Source organism: Anabrus simplex, chromosome 2, assembly GCF_040414725.1.
Source record: "Anabrus simplex isolate iqAnaSimp1 chromosome 2, ASM4041472v1, whole genome shotgun sequence".
In the NCBI taxonomy this organism is placed as follows: domain Eukaryota; kingdom Metazoa; phylum Arthropoda; class Insecta; order Orthoptera; family Tettigoniidae; genus Anabrus; species Anabrus simplex.
This window is the reverse complement of record NC_090266.1, coordinates 457,404,374-457,429,214: the sequence shown is the minus strand read 5'-3', so window position 1 is coordinate 457,429,214 and position 24,841 is coordinate 457,404,374. Positions and strand designations below refer to the sequence as shown.

Below are 24,841 nucleotides of genomic sequence, written 5' to 3'. Positions count from 1 at the left end.
TCTCAATCTCTCAAATTAGTTTTTCTGTCGATAAATACGTCATAACAAAAGTTGTAGAGAATACAATTTTCGATCATTTATTTCTTATAGCCTACTGTAGTTTTACCGCACAGTCTATGAGATATTTAAAATGTAGGCTTTTGTTGCTGTGTCCATGTCAACACCGAGCATCGCTGACATGGGGATATTGTTTAGTCGTGTTAACTGGTGATGGTTGTGTTCCTGTCGTTATTGTCTTAAGGTGAAAAACCGCCTGCTCATCAGTCCATACTGGCAGGGAAAATTGTAAAGATGACTACCAAAATGAGAAAAAGTCGTGAAGGAACGTCATGAAAGAAGGAAGAGATCAAATCAATATCAGCAATAGTACGTAACAGTATGAAACTAAAAGGGCCACAGGCAGCAAGAAAGCGAGTACATCACGAAGAGCCGCTTACAGGGAAAGGCATACCCACTTAAGCGCCTAAGAATCTGAGGTACAATATGAAGCCAAACCAAACCAAACCCCATGGCACTACACCCCTTGAAGGGCTTTGGCCTACCAAGCGACCGCTGCTCAGCCCGAAGACCTGCAGATTACGAGGTGTCGTATAGTCAGCACGACGAATCCTCTCAGCCGTTATTCTTGGCTTTCTAGACCGGGGCCGCTATCTCACCCTCAGATAGCTCCTCAATTCTAATCACGTAGGCTGAGTGGACCTCGAACCAGCCCTCAGGTCCAGGTAAAAATCCCTGACCTGGCCGGGAATCGAACCCGGGGCCTCCGGGTAAGAGGCAGGCACGCTACCCCTACACCACGGGAAATGGAAATGAATACCCAACACAATTATACAACTGTAAAGAATGTAAGCGAGATACTACCGTATCTGATAAAATAACTACACTACAACTCTAAACTGCACCTACGAGTATCTTAATTTCAACAAGAATTCAACAAGAAAAGTAAGTACTTAGACACATACTTACAATACTCCGAAAACAGTAAAAGTACTTAGTGGGACGTAAAGCCAATAACATCATTACATCATCATCATCATCTGTTTACCCTCCAGGTTCGGCTTTTCCCTCGGACACAGCGAGGGATCCCACCTCTACCGCCTCAAGGGCAGTGTCCTGGAGCTTCAGATTCTTGGTCGGGGGATGAAACTGGGGAGAATGACCAGTACCTCGCCCAGGCGGCCTCACCTGCTATGCTGAACAGGGGCCTTGTGTAGGGATGGGAAGATTGGAAGGGATAGGCAAGGAAGAGGGAAGGAAACGGCCGTGTCCTTATGTTAGGTACCATCCCGGCATTCGCCTGGAGGAGAAGTGGGAAACCACGGAAAACCACTTCCAGGATGGCTGAGGTGGGAATCGAACCCACCTCTACTCAGTTGACCTCCCGAGGCTGAGTGGACCCCGTTCCAGCCCTCATACCACTTTTCAAATTTCGTGGCAGAGCCGGCAATCGAACCCGGGCCTCCGGGGGTGGCAGCTAATCACGCTAACCACTACACCACAGAGGCGGACAACATCATTACAGTTATTACAATAATTCTTCTTAGGCGTGCCCTAATTTTAAAATAATAGAAATAACAGTCTAACTGAAACTAAGGAAATGTAGTTACACCAAATACGTAAATACATATTCCCCCCCCCGCCCCCCGCATGGCACTACAGCCCTTGAAGGGCCTTGGCCTACCAAGCGACCGCTGTTCCGCCCGAAGGCCTGCAGATTACTAAGTGTTGTGTGGTCAGCACGACGAATCCTTTCGGCCGTTATTCTTGGCTTTCTAGACCGGAGCCGTTATCTCACCGTCAATAGCTCCTCAATTATAATCACTTAGGCTGAGTGGACCTCGAACCAGCCCTCAGGTCCAGGTAAAAATCCCTGACCTGGCCGGGAATCGAACCCGAGGCCTCCGGGTAACAGGCAGACAGTTTACCCCTACACCACGGGGCCAGCACGTAAATACATATACAGATTATTATTATTATTATTATTATTATTATTATTATTATTATTATTATTATTATTATTATTATTAACGCAGAAGAGGTGTTAGTCCATTAACTTTTATAGCTAATATATGCAAGTGAGATAGTCAAATATGTAAATCCACTTACACGATCAATATCAGAACCGTAAACTTTCGAATGTACGTGCTACGTGATATATTCCTTCAAAATACTACATTTATATCTTTCCATGCTATGTTGAAATTGTGCCCTTTCGGCATGCAGTAATTCATAAATTGTGGACGATAATTAAGAGGTCTAAATATGAAGGGGGAAATAAAATATCATAATAATAATAATAATAATAATAATAATAATAATAATAATAATAATAATAATCATAATAATAATAATAATAATAATAATAATAATAGAAGCCCTTGATGAGGCATTTGGAAAGGCCATATCTTCACTATGATATTCTTCTCTCAAAAATAACTATTTATACTCCCAAATCTTTGGGTTATGTTTAATTTAATAAATATGGTGGGCCGATGACCTAGATGTTAGGCCCCTTTAAACAACAAGTAACATCATCATCAATAAATATGATTATCATGGAAGGCAATCATTTTACCTTAGTATTTATGTATGTATTTATTAATGAACAAAACAGGCGTTCAGCCCCGAATACATGTTCGCAATAATAATAAATAAATAAATAAATAATAAGATTAATAAACGTAGTCCAACCTAAGCCACCCCTCTCCACCATATACAAAATAAAATAAAATGAAATGAACAATAACGCCCCGGTTCTATACCAGAACCAACTCCATCTACACCAGTTCACAACAGCCTGGTCAATGTTTACATTCTACTGCTGGTGTTACAACTTCCTGCTTGTTATCACTCACACGTACGCAACCTTCTTGCTTCAGCATTTTCATCACCTCTATTGTTCCCTGACCTACTCCAGAATAAGCTACCACAGCAACATTACCAGATTGCATTCCAAACCAGCCGTAACACTAACATTGCTTTCAATCTTTCAGATTCCACCTCCTATAGTAAAAGGCTAAATAATAACAACAATATTCCGTCATTGCATTCCAATCCATCATACCACAGCTTTTACCAATCCGCGTTAACATTGCTTCCTTTCATTTCATTCCGCCATAACACTCCATAATAACAAATACCAATCACTCATATGCCAACACCTCTCCAACATCATATCTCTTCCTCCTCTCCATACAAACAAACCAAAATTTACAAAATGATAATAAACTCACCTCTCTCCAGCTCCAAAAAAATTAAATACTCATATCAGACACCAATACAATAATACCACCTCCCAACTCCCACGAAGTCAGCCCTAAATAAACCATCTCAATACCAAACCATACATCACCTAATCATAAATACTAAGCCTTCAATACTTCCAACACCACATTTCAGCAATACAACACAAACTCCACATTATATACCACCTCTACTTATATCACCACTTCTTCCACACCACATTCCAACGATATAACACTTATCCAACACCACATTTACCACCACTCCTCCAACTCCAAATATCAACAATAAATATACCACTTCTCCATTACCACATTTCAGCCTTCACAAATAAATACCATCATAACCTAATAAACAACACCAACTCCACAACATATACCACCTCTACTTATATCACCACTTCTCTCACACCACATTCCAACGATATAACACTTCAACCCTGTAACATATCATAACACTTCATAAATTAATCATAACATATAATCATAAATACTAAGACCTCAATATTTTCCGACACCACATTTCAGCAATACAACACCAACTCCACCCCTTATACCACCTCTACTTCTTCTACCATTGCACTCACCTTCTACCATCCACCATCTTATACCACCACTTCTCCAACACCACATTTCAACCCTATAACATATCGTAACTTATACATCACTTCTCCATCACAACATTTCAGCCCCCAAATAACACATAATCATAAATACCAAGCCCTGAATATTTTCCAACACCACATTTACCACCACTCCTCCAGCTCCAAATATCATCACCACATTTCAGCCTTCACAAATAAATACCATCATAACCTAATTAAATTACCTCTCCATCTTCAAAAATTTCGGCAATGAATAACAAATACCAATCACTCATATAATCCAACTCCACAACTCCACCTACATCTCTTACTTCTTCGCCAATCCTGCCCTTTATTTCTTCTTTCAATAAAGAGCCGCCAACATGGCCCTCAATTCTCTATCTCTCTGCTCGACATGTAGGCCCCTGTTCAGATCTCGCGTCAGATCGAGCTTCTGCCCGACCCTCTTACCCTGCTCTTCACTTACTTCACTGCATACACTTCCCTTACTTCTCTCTTCCCTGCAAATAGTCACATTCTCACTTGGCCTCTCTACCCGCACTTCTTCACTCCGAACACTTCTATCGGTCACTTTATCACTGGACACCTCCCCCTGCCTCTCTTCACATGGTACACTGTTACTTCTTGTATTTTGCCTATCCTCTCCACTAATCGCTGTACTACTCCCTTTTTCTTCAGCCCGCTTTGACTTCATCTCTAAGTCCATCCTCAGCACACTGCTATTCGTACTTCGCCTCACTTGCCTACAGTTTATTGCACTACTCTCCTTTTCTCCCCCTTGTTTTAACTTCAATTCTAAATCCATCAATCTATCCACAGACCAGATTCTCTTCCAATTCCTGTCTGACACCACTAAATTTTGACCTCTGATAGTTGCCCTCAGCCCCTGTTTTACAGCCAGCATCTTGTGTTTTCTGAGTAGCCTCTCATTTCTGATCGCGTCACTTCCCACGTCTCTCCTTATCCATATTTTATCCCTCTGGACATTTCCCGCTTTTGCTAACACAATATCCGCCATCAACGTTGAAAACAATTGAACCTTTATAGGCCTATTGCCTCTAGTTCTCCCCACTCTCTGCACATCGTCAATATCCACTTCACTAAAATTTATTTTCATTTTTCCCTGTATTAGGTCCACTACTTTATAAGTTGTAATTACTTTGACTTCACTCGTCTCCTCAGGCACTCCATAAATAAACAAGCACTTCTTCCTTCTATCTAAAGTATTCGCTTCCACTTCTACTTTCAGCTTTAAATTCTCCTCTTCAAGTCGCCCTACTTTTTCCCTTAATGCTACCACTTCCTCGGTGTTATTTCTCACCTGTGCTGCTATGTCGTCCGTTTTTCCTCTTATCCATACTTCCATTTTTTCAATCTTACTGGACTGTTCTTCAATCATCTCTTTTATCTGCCCGAAAGGCCAAACTTCTGTCAACATTTTACCTTAGTAAATTTACCATATATCCTGAGAAATGTTATTACTTGTGTATGGCCTCGAAGTAGACCTTTCATTTATCACTAAATTGCAATAAGATCAGGGTGAATAGACTTACGTGCATAGCAATGAGGTTTCTGGGGAAAAGATGAATGGCTGTTCCCGATGTTTTGGCAATAGAGAGATTGGCAAAGAAGTTGTAGAACAGCGTCAAGTTGGAAATGTCCATTTTAGCTATAATATACGCTGTCTCGTCCTTGACATTTTGTTGAAAAACGTGAGGGTGACGTGACCACTGACTGGAATTCACCACGAATCCTGAAGTATAGTATGTTTTACCCAGCAGATGCTGCTGATACACTGTGCGACTGAAAAATAAAGAAAAGAGTAAGTGACTGTGCCAGTGAGAAAATTGTTTTTATACTGTGAACTTCAACAATACCATCAGATTTTCCATTTAGTCGAAAACAAGCCCAAATGTCAAAAACAATTTTACCTCACTTAAAGAACTCAATCACTGTTAATTGCAAATACATTCCACGTGAAGTAGGGATGGATCACTAAATAAAATCACTGTATAGTTGAGGATGCATATCGTAGTGCACTAACAGGTAATAATTTCACTAATCCTGCTTCAGACTAGCTAATGTGGTCAGGCACTCGCCTTCTGTACTCAGGGTTGTAGGTCCGAATCCAGGCATAGACAATTTAAAAGTGTGCTTGATAGCAAGAGATGCGTTTCGATTAGATTTACAAGCACGGTAGCGTACTACTTATTGCGACAAAATTCTGGCACCCTGACGCCTCTTAAATCTATGGCTAATCAAGTATTTCTGGATGCATATAATAATACATATTATTATTAATTGAAAATCACGTTTATTCACACTGAACAATTCTTCTTCTACGTTTACTTTTTCCACATCTCAGGGGTCACACGGGTGCGACTGTGTCGCATATATGGATTGGTCCTGTTTTATGGCCGGATGCCCTTCTTGACACCAACCCTTTGTGGAGGGATGTAATCACTATTGCGTGTTTCTGTGGTGGTTCACACTGAACTGTATTATGCGCGTTATTTGACTTAAAGTTACTGGTTTATGAAGAGAGACGAAGTAATAATAATTATTTTATTATCTGTACGTTCCAAAACTACTTTTATGGTTTTCAGAGACGCCGAGGTGCCGGAATTTTGTCCCGCAGGAGTTATTTTTACGTGCCAGTAAATCTACCGACGCGAGGGGTGAGAGAGACGAAATATGGCGCTCAGAATTGAAAGAGAATTGTTATTATTTGCCATCATTTTAGGACTAGGAATGTCTATAGTAAATTAAATACTTTTATAATGGCTAATACAACACTTTTCTCACATTTCCACAACTCACAGAAATCTGCGTTGATACACATTTTTTTACAATTGGCTTTACGTCGCACCGTCAGAGATAGGTCTTATAGCGACGATGGGATAGGAAAGGCCTAGGAGTGGGAAGGAAGTGGCCGACGCCTTAATTAAGGTACAGCCTGTGCCTGTGTGAAGATGGGAAAAAAGGGAAACTATCTTCAGGACTGCCGACAGTGGGGATCGAAGCTACCAACTCCTGGATGCAACCTCACAGTTGAGCGCCCGTAAACACGCAGCCAACTCACCCAGTATATTTGCACTTTCCTATGTTTTAGAATTTTATTTTATTTTGTTCGTTTTCCTTAGAAATTTTATTGCTTGTATGTGGCTTTCTCGAGATATTCGTTTCATTTATCTCTTTAAATTGGAATAAGACCAGGGTGAATAAAAGTACTTAAGGAATCTGTCAAATTAAATGGCGGACTGAATATATCTTGAAACTAGCTGATTTACCCGTGCTTCGCTACGGAATTCTACATCGTATACAGAATTCTAGTGTACACGTTGTGAACAAGATTGTATTACATTGCATAGCTCTTAACGTTACCCTAGCAACGCGACGGGGAAGTCACCAAACATCTTTTCTCATATGAAGACTGGGTTAGGGAATTTTCACTGCAATGGTAGAAACTCACTCTCCACCTGCCTTTTTACATCCTCAGAAAGACTGTCTTAGTGGTTTTCCCAACTGAAATGAACATACATTACAATGACGTCAGTAGGAATGGTGCGATTAAAAGCAATACTTTCATATGAAATACTCGATCAAATGAAACACCACACATTTTCTCACTTTTAACGAACAGGACTACACTGCCGATCTAACAGGCCAAATTTCCAGAGCTGGAATGACCAAGCCGCAGACAGCCGTGATTCGTGAACACATTTCGTCTTGTTTCGGCGGGAGGGGTTAGGGGGTCAAATAGTGGAGAATCCCAGGGCAAAAACGATGCCCTTTTACTAATCTGTTTCCTAGGAGTACCCGATGAGTCGGAAAATATCAATTCACTGCACTGGCGGCGGAATAATCTATCTGACTTGGAGGCAAATTTTTCCTCCAAGCCAGAGGAGAAACCCCCTCTTCACCGATCATTTGGCGTAAAATGAATGTAGAATTAATAGAAGTGAAGAGGAAGAGGCTTTTCTTAAGAAAAGGCACTTTTCAGGGTTGAATTTTGAGTTTATTAGCGAACAGTGGTGCTATAATTTGGAATAGGTCTAAATTGTTATTACAGACCCGGCCATACTACTACTACTGCTGCTGCTGCTGCTAGGACAGCCTCTGCCTTAAGTATGCACACTGCTCATTCAAAACAGCGCGTCAGAGTAGGGATCGAATAACTGGAATAATATGAAGAACCAGTGTGTTACCAGCTGTATCAGAAAATGTATGACCCAGGAATGGCATGCTAAAGAAGAAAGTTTTCTAACTCCCCGGTTATTTCCCGCCAATATTCAGTCCGGCTATTATACTTCGTACGCAGCAGTAGTCCCAACTGTCGGAGTTGAGAGGCAGCATGAGAGACAAATAACATCACAACAAACAATGGTCAATATAATGTCATTTTTGATCAATGTTATGCGCTTTCGATATTGTAGGCCTCCACATTTAGTCCTCTTCTGACTCTGAAATACCACTCATCATAGTCGGTACGGTAAAGCTGAATAAAACATAAATGATCGGTATTTGTATTCTTTGTAACTTGTGTTATGTAGTACTTTTCGATAGTACCAAAAGCATGGGTATTTAAACGTTACATTTTAGACACCTTCCCCTAAACTACAATTTCATTCAGGGTGAATAAAATTGTTTATAGCTTAGACTGTCTTCTTATTCCCAAGCTCTATATGCCAATTTTTATTAAATTCTGTTAACCCATTTTCTCGTGGCTCGGCGTCGATATGGACCTAGCAGCAAACATACAAATTCATGAATATCTATGTTATCATAGCCGGTACGGTAAAAATGTATAAGACATGAATGGTCGGAAATTTAATTCTATACAACTTTGGTTATATAGTATTTATCGATACAACCACTAATAATATAAATATTTGATAATTACATTTAAGGCCTCCCCTAAACTACCATTTCACTCTGCGTGAATAAAATTATTTATATCCTAGATTGTAGCGACTTATTTCCCGACTTTACATGCCAATTTTTATTAAGATACCACTAATAACATAAATATTTGAAAATTAAATTTTCGGCCTTCCCCTAAACTACCATTTCTATAGCGTGAACAAAATTATTTATGGCCTAGATTGTAGCAACTTATTCCCCGACTTTGCATACCGATTTTCATTAAATTCTCTTTAGCCGTTTTCTAGTGATGCGTGTACATACATACATACATACATACATACATACAGACAGACAGACAGACAGACAGACAGACAGACAGACAGACAGACAGACAGACAGACAGACAGACAGACAGAAATTACGGAAAAGTAAAAAGTGCATTTCCTTGTTACTGTGGACATGACCGACACAGAAATACCATTATTTTCAAATTCTGAGCAATGTACAGACAAAACTCTTATCTATATATATAAAGTAGCTTGTCCTGACTGACTGACTGACTGACTGACTGATTCATCATCGCCGAGCCAAAACTACTGGACATAAAGAAATGAAATTTTGGGAATATATTCATATTAATATGTAGGTGCTCGCTAAGAGAGGATTTTTGGATATTCCGTCGCTAAGGGGGTGAAAAGGGGGGTGAAATTTTAAAATGAGTGTGTTTATATCTCAAAACTTTAAAAGTTTAGAGATGTGAAAATTGGTATTTAGAATCTTCTTTAAAAATAAGGAAACACGTATTTTTTTGTTTTCAGACAATCCCAATAGGAGGGGTGAAGAAGGGTGAAAAAGGGGTTGAATGCCTAATCACGATACCGGTGCTTATACCTCAGAAACTGAAGATATTACAGACCTGAAAATTGGTACTTTTGATCTCTTTTAAAAATAAAGAAACACGTATTTTTTTGTTTTTGGAAAATCCAATTAATGGGAGGGTGAAAAGGGGGTGATTTTTTAAACTGAGTGTATCCATATCTCTAAACTTTTAAAGTGTATTGATATAAAAATTGGTATTTAGAATCTCCTTTAAAAATAAAGAAACACGTATTCTTTTGTTTTCGGAAAATCCCAATAGGAAGGGTGTAAAAGGGTGAATAATGGGTTGAATGCCTTTAATGAGGCTACTTATATTTCAGAACCTGAAGATATTACAGACCTGAAAATTTGCATTTGGGATCTACTTTAAAAGTAAAGAAACACGTATTTTTTCGTTTTTGGAAAATTCAAATATTGGGGGGTGAAAAGGGGGGGGGGGTGAATTTTTTAAAATGAGTGTGTCTACATCTTAAAACTTTAAAATTTACAGTTGTAAAAATTGGTAGTTAGAATCTCCTCTAAAAATAAAGAAACACGTATTTTTTTGTTTCCTGTAAATCCCAATAGGAGGGGTGTAAAAGGGTGAAAAATGGGTTGAATGCCTTTAATGAGGATACTTATATTTCAGAACCTGAAGATATTACAGAACTGATAATTTGTATATGGGACCTCCTTTAAAAATAAAGAAACACGTACTTTTAATTTTTGGAAAATCCAATTAATGGCGGTTAAACAGGAGTGACAAATTGGGGTGAATTTTTTGAAAGGCTATATCTACAGAATATCTTGGAAACGTAAAATGTTAAAGACGTAAAAAGTGGGTGTTTGGAATCTTCTGTAAATGTAAAGAAACATAGGTGATTTGTTTTTGGAAACTCCTCTTAAGGGGAACTCAAAAGGGGTGAAATTTTAAAATGAGAATTTTTACAGTATATCTAAAAAAACTTAACATGTTACAGAAGTGAAAAATGGTATTTTTTATCTCTATTATACATAACGAACCGTGTATTTTTAGTTTTCGGAAATACCACTTGGGTGGTGGGGGGTGGGTAAAAGTGACTGAAAATGGTGTTGAATTCTTTTAATTAGGCTACTGATATCTCAAGAATGAAGATGTTACAGACGTGAAATTTGATATTTGCAATCTGCTTTAAAAGTAAAGAAAGCCGTATTCTCGGAAAATCCAATGAAGTGGGGGGGGGGGAGGGTGAAAAAATTGAAAATTTAATTGACTTAATTGTATGAGAATGCATACATCTAATAAAAACTAAAGTTGTTACAGACGTGAAAATTCGTATTTAGATCTCCTTTAAAAACAAAGATAAACGCGTTTCGGTGGGGAAACCATCTTGGAGGGTGGGAGTGTAAAGGAGTTGAATTCCTTTCATGGGGACACATAAATCAAAAACTGAAGAAGTTAGAGTCGTGATAATTGGTATTTAGAAGATCTTTTACTATTAAAGAAACAAGTATTTTTTGCGGGAAAATTCACTTGGGGTGGGGGGGAGAGTAGTGTGAAATGAAGTGAAAAAAATAAATTATTTTTATGGGATACTTATATCTCAAAACTGAAGGCAATAGACGTGAACATTGGTGTTTGGAATCTCCTTTAAACATAAAGAAACAAGCCTTCCTTTAATTTTTTTTGGGGGGGGGGGCGGGGGTGGCGGTAAATAAATTTAACGGCGGTGGGGTGTAGAAGGAGGTGAGACCAATTGATTTTACTGTTCTTAATGTACTTATAAGTATCCTCCGTTGCTCAGGCGGCAGCGCGCCGGCCTCTCACAGCTGGGTTCCGTGGTTCAAATCCCGGTCACTCCATGTGACATTTCGTGCTGGAAAAAACGGAGGCGGGACAGGTTTTTCTCCGGATACTCCGGTTTTCCCTGTCATCAGCCATTCCAGCAACACATAATAGTAATAATAATAATAATAATAATAATAATAATAATAATGTTCCGAACCGTCGTCAAATGTGCGGACCGCGCTGGAAACGGCTCCTGGACGTGTAATGTCTAAGAATGCAGTCCGGCCGCGGGTTCAGTGCCGCCAAAGCACCCAATATGACACCACGCCGGATCTCCTGAAGGAATTTATACATATTAAAATGATTATAGGAAAAGATGGCAAAGATTTACGGACCCAACTGACCGGGAGGAATACCTGAGCCTAGACCGGGAAGTACGAAATCGATTGCTGGAAAGGAAGATTGAAAAATGGGAGGAAACGTGCCGTAATCTAATAGAAAACGAGTCAGATCGGGAATTTTGTTGGATTCTCGCAGAAAACGAGTCAGATCGCGAATTTCGGCGGATTATATATCTAAAACAATAAGCATTCAATTATAAATTTCAGTATAATACCGTAGCGAAGCACGGGTATCTTGCTAGTCTATATATATAAAATAGTTTGTCCTGACTGACTGAATGACTGACTGACAGATTCATCATCGCCGAGCCAAAACTACTGGACATAATGAAATGAAATTTTGGGGATACATTCATATTAATATGTAGGTGCTCGCTAAGAGAGGATTTTTGGATATTCCTTCGCTAAGGGGGTGAAAAGGGGGGTGAAATTTTAAAATGAGTCGATCTATATCTCAAAACTTTAAAAGTTTACAAATGTAAAAATTGGTATTTAGAATCTTCTTTAAAAATAAGAAAATACGTATTTTTTTGTTTTCAGAAAATCCCAATAGGAGGGTGAAAAAGGGTGAAAATGGGGGAAAAAGGGTTGAATGCCTTTAATCAGGATACCGGTACTAATATCTCAGAATCTGAAGGTATTACAGACCTGAAAATTGGTACTTTTGATCTCTTTTAAAAATAAAAAAACACGTATTTTTTGTTTTTGGAAAATCCAATTAATGGGAGTGTGAAAATGGGGGTGAATTTTGAAAATCAGTGTATCTATATCTCAAAACTTTGAAAGTTTCCAGATGTAAAAAATTGGTATTTAGAATCTTCATTAAAAATAAAGAAACACGTATTTTTTTGTTTTCGGAAAATCCCAATAGGAAAGGTGGAAAGGGGTAAAATGGGTTGAATGCATTTAATGAGGATACTTATACTGTATCTCAGAAACTGAATATATTACAGACCTGAAAATTGGTGTTTTGGATCTCCTTTAAAAGTAAAGAAACACGTATTTTTTTGTTTTTGGAAAATCCAATTAATGGGGGGGGGGTGGTGAGAGGAAGTGAATATTTAAAATGAGTGTATCTATATCACAAAACTTTTAAAGTTTATAGATGTAAAAAATTAGTATTTAGAATCTCCTTTAAAAATAAAGATACACGTATATTTCGTTTTCGGGAAAATCCTAATAGGAATGGTGGAAAAGGTTGGAAAAGTGGTCGAATGCATTTCATGAGTCTACTTATATTTCAGAACCTGAAGATATTATAGACCTGAAAATTGGTGTTTGGGATCTCCTTTAAAAATAATGAAACACGTATTTTTTTGTTTGTGAAAAATCCAATTGATGGGGGGGGGGGGGTGTGAAAAGGGGGTGAATTTTTAAAATGGGTGTATCTATATCTCAAAACATTTAAAGTTTATAGATGTAAAAATTGGTATTTAGAATTTATTTTAAAAATAAAGAAACACGTATTCTTTTGTTTTCGGAAAATCCCAATAGGAAGAGTGTAAAAGGGTTAATAATGGGTTGAATGCCTTTAATGAGGCTACTTATATTTCAGAACCTGAAGATATTACAGACCTGAAAATTGGTATTTTGGATCTACTTTAAAAGTAAAGAAATACGTATTTTTTCGTTTTTTGGAAAATCCAAATATTGGGGGGTGAAAAGGGGGGGCTGAATTTTTTAAAATGAGTGTGTCTACATCTTAAAACTTTAAAATTTACAGATGTAAAAATTGGTAGTTAGAATCTCCTCTAAAAATAAAGGAACACGTATTTTTTTGTTTCCTGTAAATCCTGATAGGAGGGGTATAAAAGGGTGAAAAATGGGTTGAATGCCTTTAATGCGGATACATATATCTCAGAAACGAAAGATATTACAGAACTGAAAATTTGTATATGGGATCTCCTTTAAAAATAAAGGAACACGTATTTTTTATTTTTTGGAAAATCCAATTAATGGCGATTAAACAGGAGTGACAATTTGGGGTGAATTTTTTGAAAGACTATATTTACAGAATATCTTGGAAACGTAAAATGTTACAGACGTAAAAATTGGGTGTTTGGAATCTCCTGTAAATGTAAAGAAACATAGGTGTTTTTGGAAAATCCACTTAAGGAGAACTCAAAAGGGGTGACATTTTAAAATGAGAAGTTTTACAGTATATCTAAAAAAACTTAACATGTTACAGAAGTGAAAAATGGTATTTTTTATCTCTATTAAACATAGAGAAACGTGTATTTTTAGTTTCCGGAAATACCACTTGGGCGAAGGTGGGGGGGTGGGGTGGTAAAAGTGATTGAAAATGGTGTTGAATTCTTTTAATTAGGCTACTGATATCTAAAAAATGAAGAGGTTACAGACGTGAAATTTGATATTTGGAATCTGCTTTAAAAGTAAAGAAACACGTATTCTCGGAAAATCCAATGAAGGGGGAGGGGGGTGAAAGAATTGAAAAATTAATTGACTTAATTGTATGAGAATACATACATCTAATAAAAACTAAAGTTGTTACAGACGTGAACATTGGTATTTGGTTCTGCTTTAAAAACAAAGAAAAACGCGTTTCGAGGGGAAAATATCTTGGGGGCGGGAGTGAAAAGGAGTTGAATTCCTTTCATGAGGACACATAAATCAAAAACTGAAGAAGTTAGAGTCGTGATAATTGGTACTTAGAAGATCCTTTACTATTAAAGAAACAAGTATGTTTTGCGGGAAAATTCACTTGTGAAATGAAGTGAAAAATGTAAATTATTTTTATGGGGATACTTATATCTCAAAACTGAAGGTAATAGACGTGAACATTGGCGTTTGGAATCTCCCTTAAACATAAAGAAACAAGCATTCTTTTAATTATTTTTTTTTGGGGGGGGGAGGTGGCGTTAAATAAACTTAACGGCGGTGGGGTGTAGAAGGAGGTGAGACCAATTGATTTTACTGTAATTAATGTACTTATAAGGATCCTCTGTTGCTCAGGCGGCAGCGCGCCGGCCTCTCACAGCTGGGTTCCGTGGTTCAAATCCCAGACACTCCATGTGACATTCGTGCTGGACAAAACGGAGGCGGGACAGGTTTTTCTCCTGATACTCCGGTTTTCCCTGTCATCGGCCATTCCAGCAACACATAATAATAATAATAATAATAATAATAATAATAATAATAATAATAATAACAATAATCCGGACCGTCGTCAAGTGTGCGGACAGCGCTGGAAACGGCTCCTGGACGCGTAATGACTAAGAATGCAGTCCGGCCGTGGGTTCAGTGCCGCCAAGGCACCCAATATGACATCACGCCGGATCTCCTGAAGGATTTTATCCATATTAAAAATGATTATAGGAAAAGATGGCAAAGATTTACGTACCCAACTGACCGGGAGGAATACCTGAGCCTAGCCCGGGAAGTACGAAATCGATTGCTGGAAAGGAAGATTGAAAAATGGGAGGAAACGTGCCGTAAAATAATAGAAAACCAGTCAGATCGGGAATTTTGGTGGATTCTCGCAGAAAACGAGTCAGATCGCGAATTTCGGCGGATTATATATCTAAAACAATAAGCATTCAATTATAAATTTCAGTATAATACCGTAGCGAAGCACGGGTATCTTGCTAGTTTTATATAATATATAGATAATCTAAATACTGTCATTCATTTAAGCCAGCAGATCATATACTTTAAATGTCTAAACTCATTCTTCGTACTTTAGAACGAACAACTACTTTCTCTTTTCCATAGAGCATTTTCAGTTCTGAAAGTGATCATAAGAATAACAATCAATCAATCAATCAATCAATCAATCAATCAATCAATCAATCAATCAATCAATACTGATCTGCATTTAGGGCAGTCGCCAAGGTGGCAGATTTCCTGTCTGTTATTTTCCCGACCTTTCCTTAAATGATTTCAAAGAAATTGGAAATTGATTGAACATCTTCCTTGGTAAGTTATTCCCATCCCTAATTCCCTTCCTATAAATGAATATTTGCCCCAGTTTGTCCTCTTGAATTCCAACTTTATCCTACTTTTTAAGACACCAATCAAACTTATTCGTCTACAAATGTCATTCCACGCCATCTCTCCGCTGACAGCTCGGAACATACCAATTAGTCGAGAAGCTCGTCTTCTTTCTCCCAAGTCTTCCCAGCCCAAACTTTGCAACATTTTTGCGACGCTACTCCTTTGTCGGAAATCACCCAGAACAAATTGACCTGCTTTTCTTAGAATTTTTTCCAGTTCTTGAATCAAGTAATCCTGGTGAGTGTCTCATACACCGAAACCATACTCTAGTTGGTGGTCTTACCAGATACTTATATATCCTCTCCTCTACATCCTTACTACAACCCCTAAACACCCTCATAACCATGTGCAGAGATCTCTACCCTTTATTCACAATCCTATTTATGTCATTACCCCAATGAACATCTTTCCTTTCACTCCATCAACGCAGTAATTAACTGAGAGGACTTTTCCTATTTGTGAAACCTGTTTTAATTTCGCATAAATGCCTAATATAATCAGAAAGAATGCTTTTCCCAAAGTTTACATGCAACGCATGTCAAACTTACTGGCGTGTCATTTTCTACTTTGTGTCTATCACCCTTCCCTTTATACACAGGGGCTATTATGGCAACTCTCCATTCATGTGGTATAGCTCCTTCATGCAAACAATAATCAGATATGCACTTCAGATATGGTCTTTAGTATATCGTCTTTAGTATATCCCCAGAATCGTATCAATTCCAGCCGATTTTCTAGTTTTCAACTTTTTCATCTTATTGTAAATGTCATTGTTATCGTATGTATCCTTGTTATCCTTGTAACCAACAATCTTTACATACTGCTGAATGAATGCTTCTGAATTGTGAAGATCCTCACATACACACTCCCCTTGTTCATTAATGATTCTTGGAATGTCCTTCTTGGAACCTGTTTCTGCCTTAAAGTACCTACACATACTCTTCCATTTTTCACTAAAATGTTAATGACCGCCAATTATGCTGCCGTCATGTTATCCTTAGCTGACTTCTTGGCTAGATTCAATTTCTTAGTAAGTTCCTTGAATTTTTCCTTACATCCACATCCGTTTCTAATTCTGGTTCTTTCCAACCTGCACCTCCTTCTAAGTCTCTTTACTTCTCTGTTATAATATAATGGATCTTTACCATTCCTTACCATCTTTAAAGGTACCTACAAAACTATTTTCAAATTCCTCAACAGTTGTTTTAAACCCATCCCAGAGTCTGTTTAAATTTTTATTTACCGTTTTCCACCGATCATATTTACCGTTTTTTAACTTCCTCGTGCCTGTTTTATCAACCACATGGTACTGCCTAATAGTCCTAATTGTAATACTTTCCTTTCTTTCACATTTATTTTTAACTACAACAAAAACAGCTTCGTGATCACTAATACCATCTGTTACTTAGGTTTCTCTATAGAGCTCATCATTCTCCCTCCCATGACCCCGTTCCACCTGTCTTTTCCTATCTTCTACTCTACATTTCCCTTTCCTACCTTTTCCCTTCCTCCTACTTCCACACTTCTCAGCAACAGTTCCCTGTTCCTCATTATCTGTCTGTTGTTCTACCTCCAGTGACTCGTACCGATTACTCACATACACCTGTCCTGAGTTCTGACCCTGAATAGAGCCCTTAGCCTGCAGTCTCCTTCCCCTTAAAACATTAGACCACCTGTCTTCTACAATTCACCCCTTTCCTTCCCATCCCTCTTTCACACCTGCTGTATCCTGTACATTGTTGGAGGGAGGCCCACCTTCCTTCCTGCCTTCTGAGAGAATCCCAATTATCTCCCTCAAACTCTCCAACTCCTCCCTCATACTTCTCAATGCCTGGCCACACCCACAGTTCCTACACTTGCATTCGTTAGCTGTTCTTTACGAAAAAAAATGAAAAGAAAAGGAAAAATAAAATAACGTATTATGTGCAAAAATGAAAGGAAAGATATATTGTCTAAGATAGTACACAAAAAGCACAAGACAATAAGGTAATTAATATACTACTACACTACAATACTACTTAGTCGTACTCTATTTTTATCCTACAGCACCCTAACAGGATAAAAACTGCCGTTAATTACTGAATATCGAAAGTAATACACAAGAATTACACAATTGTAAACTGCAGTTAAGCCTATCCTAATTACAACAACAGAATTCTAGTAAGAGATTTTCTACGGATACCTCTTTTATACTACACAAATAGTTTACAATAATAGAATAAACACGCTAATTTCTAATAAGATATTAGTTGTATACTACTGTACAGTACACTACAATAATTTTAAACTACTTTCAGAAGGATCTTAATTGCAATACCGTATGTTACTATTAAGCACAAACAGAAATGAAAATTGGAAGTCTGAAATTTGCAAAAACTACTCAATGATTATCAACAAAGCCAAATGCTTGGACATATTATTATTAATAGTACTATGCTCTAATAGATACACACGAAAGATACACACACAATGATACAAAAGAATATAGCAGGCAAGATATTGTAATATCTGAATATACCGTTTCTACGCTACAATTCTCAACTGAAATTTGGTTATATGATTTTTACCGCTGGTGGATTACTATTATTTTCCCTACTACGCGGGACGCAATCTTGAGTAATCTTGAGAATCGCAAATCGTCAATGAACTTATGAGAGCAAGTAAATTATTTCTTGCAATGCAAGAAACGTCTAAAATGATAAGGGCTACTTTATTAAGTGCAAGAAAACATGCACTGCTTCGGACTGTGTAATATTACGTAATTAATTTCATTCTTGACGATCCATTTAAAGTTGACGGAGGAAAATGCGAAACATATTGAACACAGCCGTTGTTAAATATAATCAGGGTTCATTTGCAGTAAACGTCGATACTACGATGTCAGAACTGGTGAAGTTGAACTTTTTTTTGCTAGTTGCTTTACGTCGCACCGACACAGATAGGTCTTATGGCGACGATGGGACAGGAAATGGCTAGGAGTGTGAAGGAGGCGGCCGTGGCCTTAATTAATGTACAGCCCCAGCATTTGCCTGGTGTGAAAATGGGAAAGCACGGAATAACATTTTCAGGGCTGTCGATAGTGGGGTTCGAACCTACTATCTCCCGAATACTGGATACTGGCAGCACTTAAGCGACTGCAGCTATCGAGCTCGGTAAAGTTGAAATCATCCTCATCGTATTCTTCTTCTTCTTCTTCTTATTCTTTTCTTCTTCTTCTTCTTCGGTGATCCTGAGATGTTCCTCATTCTGTATTTTAGAGTGCCCGTTACCAAAAGATAAAGTGTATCTCCTTTCATTTCTCACTTCCGAAGGTCCCAATTGCCCTTTTTTTAAAGGTCGGAAAAAGGATATTAAGCAGCTGGTAGTGTGTGCTTTTAAGAAGGTAAGACGATGTGATTATTGAACCATAAATACTAAGCTATTTGTTTGATTTAGTAGCAGTAATACACTTTTCAATCATTTACCATTGATCTACATTTACTGTAGGGCTGTCCCCAAGTTGGCAGATTCCCTATCTGTTGTTTACCTAGTCATTTCTTGAGTAGTTTCAAAGAATTTGGAAATTTATGGAACATCTCCCTTAGTAAATTTTTCCAATCCCTAACTCCTCTTCATATAAACGAATATTTGCCACAATTTGTCCTCTATAATTCCAGCTTTAGCTTCATATTGTGAAGTTTACTACTTCAAAAACACCACTCAGAACTATTTGTCTGCTATTATCATTCCACGCATTCTCTCCACTGACAGCTCGGAACGAACCCTCTCCTTTACATCCTCATAACCATGTGAAGATATCTGTAAAATTTATTTTGTGATCCCGCTTATGCGATTACCCCATTGAAGATCTTTCCTTATATTAACACCTAGGTACTTACAGTGATCGCCATGAGGAACTTTCTCCGCATCAATGCAGTAATTAATCCTTTCACTTTCAAGCTCTCAGCTGATGGATGTGTGAAAACTGACAGCCATATTTAGCACACTATGCATACACTTCTTTTAAAATTGGATTGAAGGCACACCAATGAAGATATCAACACGAAAGTTGGCAAACTTAGAGAATATACATCACTTAGTATCACTGCATGTAAGTCATTTCCCTAAACCAAAAGCGTTTAATGTTAAAAAATAATAAATATAGAAGCAAAGTTATAAATTTCAGATTTTGAAAGTTTGGAAGTAATTCTAGGAAATAATATTCACAATCCGAGTTTGTTATTCATGTCAGTAGGAAGGCTATATTATTGTTTACTATCATGATAAATATCACGATTCTATGTCCATTACATCCAAGGATAGATTTTAAAAAATGTCAGCCATTTTTGCATAAAACACACATTTCTTAAATCTAATATAAAAGTCTCATCAACTCTACACTTTCCGATTCGGACAGAGAAACATCACCATCACTTGAATAATTGTCAAGATATTCAGTGATATTATCGTCAGAATTTCACTATATAATCAAGAATGAAAACAGAGAGAAATGAACGCAAGTTTGCCGCCAACCACGATGTAAATAAGACACGGAACTCCAGTGAGCACATGTTTCTGACCTCAAGAATAACGATCAATACGGTTAGCCGGCAGTTCCCGCGGAGTATAACGTGAGATAAAACTGTACTCTTCTTATTCCGTGCAAAAAAAAATGCTATTTGGCGCGTAAATAATGAAATAATTATAATAAAGGCGGGTAACGACGGATCGTTACCCTGACAGTTTTCGCAGGACCCGTGGTTACCGATAGATTGTTACCTTGAAAGCCAAAGGGTTAAAACTGAGGAGACTGTTCCATTATGTGAAACCTATAACCTGAATTTTCACGCCGTTCATCATCATACCATTGCCTACTGTCCATTTCACAACATTGTCGAGGCCGTTTCATGCATTCACTCACAAGCTTATAACTTATTTTATGCTCTACGATATTATATGCCGGGAAACTGAATCTTACTGAGGCTCATTATAGTTCAAGTGTCATTACGATACAGGTTGTACACCAGTCAGAGTTCAGATTTTCATTGTGTGATACAACTGTTTGACCAACTAGGTAAGGATAGCATCGCTCCTGCGCTCAACGCACTAGCTTCGCACTTGTTTTCAGAATCAAGCACGTCGGACACACATATTAACACCAATGCACCTTTTACTTCCGATATTCCACAACCACAAGGCACACTCCCGCAAATTCACTTCACCAACTCTACAATAAACAATTTGTATTTGAAATAAAGCTAGGTTATGATAAACTTCTATCAAAGCTTTGAAAACATATGACGTTGCCAAGGTCTCTGATCCACTCACGGAAAATCAATAGCCCAGCGCATGCGCTCTGTTCAGTAAACTCAACTGTCAAGCGACATCTCGTCAGAAATAATTTATAAATATTTAAAAAAATAGAGTTTGTCGAGCATTAACAGTCGTACGCAACTCGCCTATACTGGTAATTAAGACAATCGTATGGAAATTATAAAACTCGCTTCACTCGTTTTTTAAACATACTCGTGTCTTAATTATTGCCATTATAGGCTTGTTGCATAATGCACTATATTACTCTATGCAGTATAATATCATCCGCAAAATCCTTATTTCTGATTCCGGTTTTTAACTCATGTAATTTATGCAGCATGATTCGGCCGCCCCTCCAATTTAGTTTTATGCAACCCAAAATACTGTATTCATTCCGTACTGAAAACATCTGCCCTGCCAGTAAGCCCAGACAACACAGCCGGATATCTTGTTATTTACTGCCTCATCATGATAGGACGCCGTAATGCTATACTCGTATTAAACACTGGAAGACATGCGTGTGTCTTATAGATCATATGAACCTGACAAGCCGGCGAAACACTAAATTGATATTGTGACCGCAGTAAACCAAATACTTGCTATAAGCTGCCCACTGTGCCGTAAGGAACCGAAGTGTAATTGGTAACGGCGTGGCGGAGCGGGCTTGTATGTCAGGTGGGAGGTGCGAGTCCGGGGCAAAGATTACAAATTTTTGAAATATTTGTTTGTTTATACGTACCGCACGCAAAGTAAGTTCAACACCCGCTTTCATGCAAATTGTGTGTGAATGAATGTATTTGTGGCCCTAAGAAGGGCCGATTAGTTAGCAGGCCAGACAAATACAGACCGGAAATAATAGGAACACAACTGCCCTGACAAAGTTTTATCGCAGCAAATGCTCGATGTGATTACCGTTTTGGTTTATGCACATTCTGGCCCGGTGTCCGATAGATCGTCTTGCGCGCTGAAGCATTCCAGGTGTAATTTCTCGGCAGATGTCCGTGATGAGTTGTCGGAGCTGGTCGGAGTTTTCCAGCGCTTGAGTGTAAACGACATTCTTCAAATGTCCCTACAAGAAGAAGTCTAACGGCGTTAAATACAGTGATCTGACGAGCTAAGAAACAGGGCCTCCTCGTCCTATCCATTTCCTTGGCAGTTCCTCGTTCATATTATTAAGAACGGGCAAAGTCGAATGTGTTGGAGCTCCATCCTGTTGCAACCACATCGTCAAACGATCGTGCAAGGGCACATCCTCCAGCAGCAGTGGGAGTTCCTGACGCAGAAAGTACAGGTAGCGTGGCCCGTCCAATGGCCCTCAAAGAAATAAGGTCCAATCCAGCGATCCCCTAAGATTCCACACCAAACATTCACTCCCCATCGTACTGTCGCACCCAGTGAGGATTGTCCGGACTCCAATAGTGCATGTTGTGGCAATTGGCTTCCCCATTATTGTGGAAGCACGATTCGTCCAAGAACAAGATATGCGATACGAATGTTGCGTCATTTTACAGCCATGTTCCCAAAGTTCTCTACGTGGTGCTCGTTGAAATAAATCAAACCATCTTATTAATAACACTCCCGGGTGGTTTAGAAATTCACATAATTAGAAACGTATCTCGAGAACTCGTAGTTACTATTCACTATTGTCTCTCGTTGTAAATGTACTAAATATATCATGCCTATGTCATCAGACAACTGAATATCGAAATTACATGACTAGCTAATATTCGAGTTTTCTGGAACACAATTCTTTCGTATTGGGAAGGGAGTCGATATGTCTTTCTCCTTCACACAATTTCGTCTCCCTGTCATCCTTACTGCACCGTAATTTTGTGAAAGTCCTCTGTGGTGTAGTGGTTATTGTGATTAGCTGCCACCCCCGGAGGCCCGAGTTCGATTCCCGGGTCTGCCACGAAATCTGAAAAGTGGTACGAGGGCTGGAACGGGGTCTACTCAGCCTCGGGAGGTCAACTGAGTAGAGGTGGGTTCGATTCCCACCTCAGCCAACCTGGAAGTGGTTTTCCGTGTTTTGCAACTTCTCCTCCAGGCAAATGCGGGGATGGTACCTAACTTAAGGCCACGGCCGCTTCCTTCCCTATTCCTTGTATATCCCTTTTCCAATCTTTCCATCCCCCCGCAAGGCCCCTGTTCAGCACAGCAGGTGAGGCCGCCTGGGCGAGGTACTGCTCATACTCCCCAGTTGTATCCCCCGACCCAGAGTCTGAAATACACTGCCCTTGAGGCGGTAGAGGTGGGATCCCTCGCTGAGTCCGAAGGAAAAACCAACCCTGGAGAGTAAGCAGATTAAGAAGAAGAAGAATATGTATATTATTATCACAAAAAACTAACTGCAAAGATTGAATGCTAGACGTAGGCATCATCTGCGAAGGATCGCAACGAAGTTGGCTAAATATTGATAATATAGTCCGCAAGTAACTGTTGAAAAAGGAAAATATAGCAGGATATTATATATTTATTAAAAAAGAACAGTGGTACAATTTAAAATAAGAAGAGAAAGACTTAACAGGCAATGCAAGTGGTCAGAAAAGGACCAGAATACTGACTGCTGACGAAGCAAAAGATTGCCGAATAAATACAAGAAGAGAATTTCAAGAAGAAAGAAGATTAACACAGAAAGAACGTCAGAGAAACGAAATATACTCTGAACTCTCTATCGATTTAAAGCAGAACTGATATTTGAGCAGTAGCGAACTTCATATAACGTAGTTGAAAGCAGTCATATGTACTATCAGACATATAAGAAAAAACACGAATAGACTGTTGAATTATTGAAGACGTCGATATGAACTCATACATATCATATGTATATTCTATTCAGCTTAGCGCAAGAATGAAGTCCGTCATTATGTGCTACTAGATCTGCAGTGGACTGACTTGGGGATGAGTGAGCAACGGACCATCCAACCAACCTGATGTAGAACGGAAAACCAGCCGATCTATGGAATCCAACCGGCGAAGTGTAGCAGCTGTAGCCTGGATGGCTACAGATTCGTCATAAACCCGAGAATGAGAAGCTAAGTTTTCTATAATATATTTCTTAAATTAATGTAGGATTTTGTGAGGTGAATATTATATAAAATTGTGTATATATGTTATAAATGGGATTAGTGAAGTGTGATGTCAAAATCGAGTTCTCAGAGTTATGTTAGGATTGATATGCCTTGATTGGGAGAAGTGATAGTGTGTATTGAATGCAATGTGTTAGCTATAGAAAATTTATTGCTGATAGCAGAAATGAGTAGGGTTTACTACAGCATAATGACAACATATGTTGAGAAATGTATATTTTACAAGGGTCAAGTAACCTAACGTGTCGTTGGTCTTCATGATAACATGATATAGAAGGGATATGCCGCAAATATAAGTCATTCTTAGTCGATGCAGAAACGGAAGGGAGTAATACAATATACTAGGAGGTTAGATGTCATCATGGGAAATGAGATGTGATCCAGTGAATTAGGAGAATACGTTGTGGGAAATGTGTTTACAAGTAAAGGTTATGAGATATAAGAGAAATGGCCACGTTATGAAGATGTTATGAATGAAATAAATGATATGCAGATTATAATGAAGAAAATAATGAATCGTCGAGAAGAATTTATATAAATACGGTACAGAAGTGATAAAATAAATATGAAGAATACGTTTAATTAAGTCTGGATTGTACACAAGAAGCATTGACATGGAAAGACATCTCATCGTGGGAGTTGAGTAATATGATGAAGGCATGGCCAACTGACAGAGGTAAACGTCAAGTCAAATAGTTCTCACTAT

At 38.5% G+C, this 24,841-nt stretch overlaps 1 protein-coding gene across 1 annotated transcript in view; it reads right to left on the bottom strand.

Annotated features, from left to right (window-relative positions):
- Positions 1-24,841, bottom strand: part of LOC136862885 (uncharacterized) — a 159,243-nt gene that overhangs the window by 123,524 nt on the left and 10,878 nt on the right. Inside the window, exon 2 of the mRNA XM_067139159.2 lies at positions 5,401-5,650. Coding sequence (XP_066995260.1) covers positions 5,401-5,650 — 250 coding nt within the window. The remainder of the gene's footprint in view (positions 1-5,400; positions 5,651-24,841) is intronic.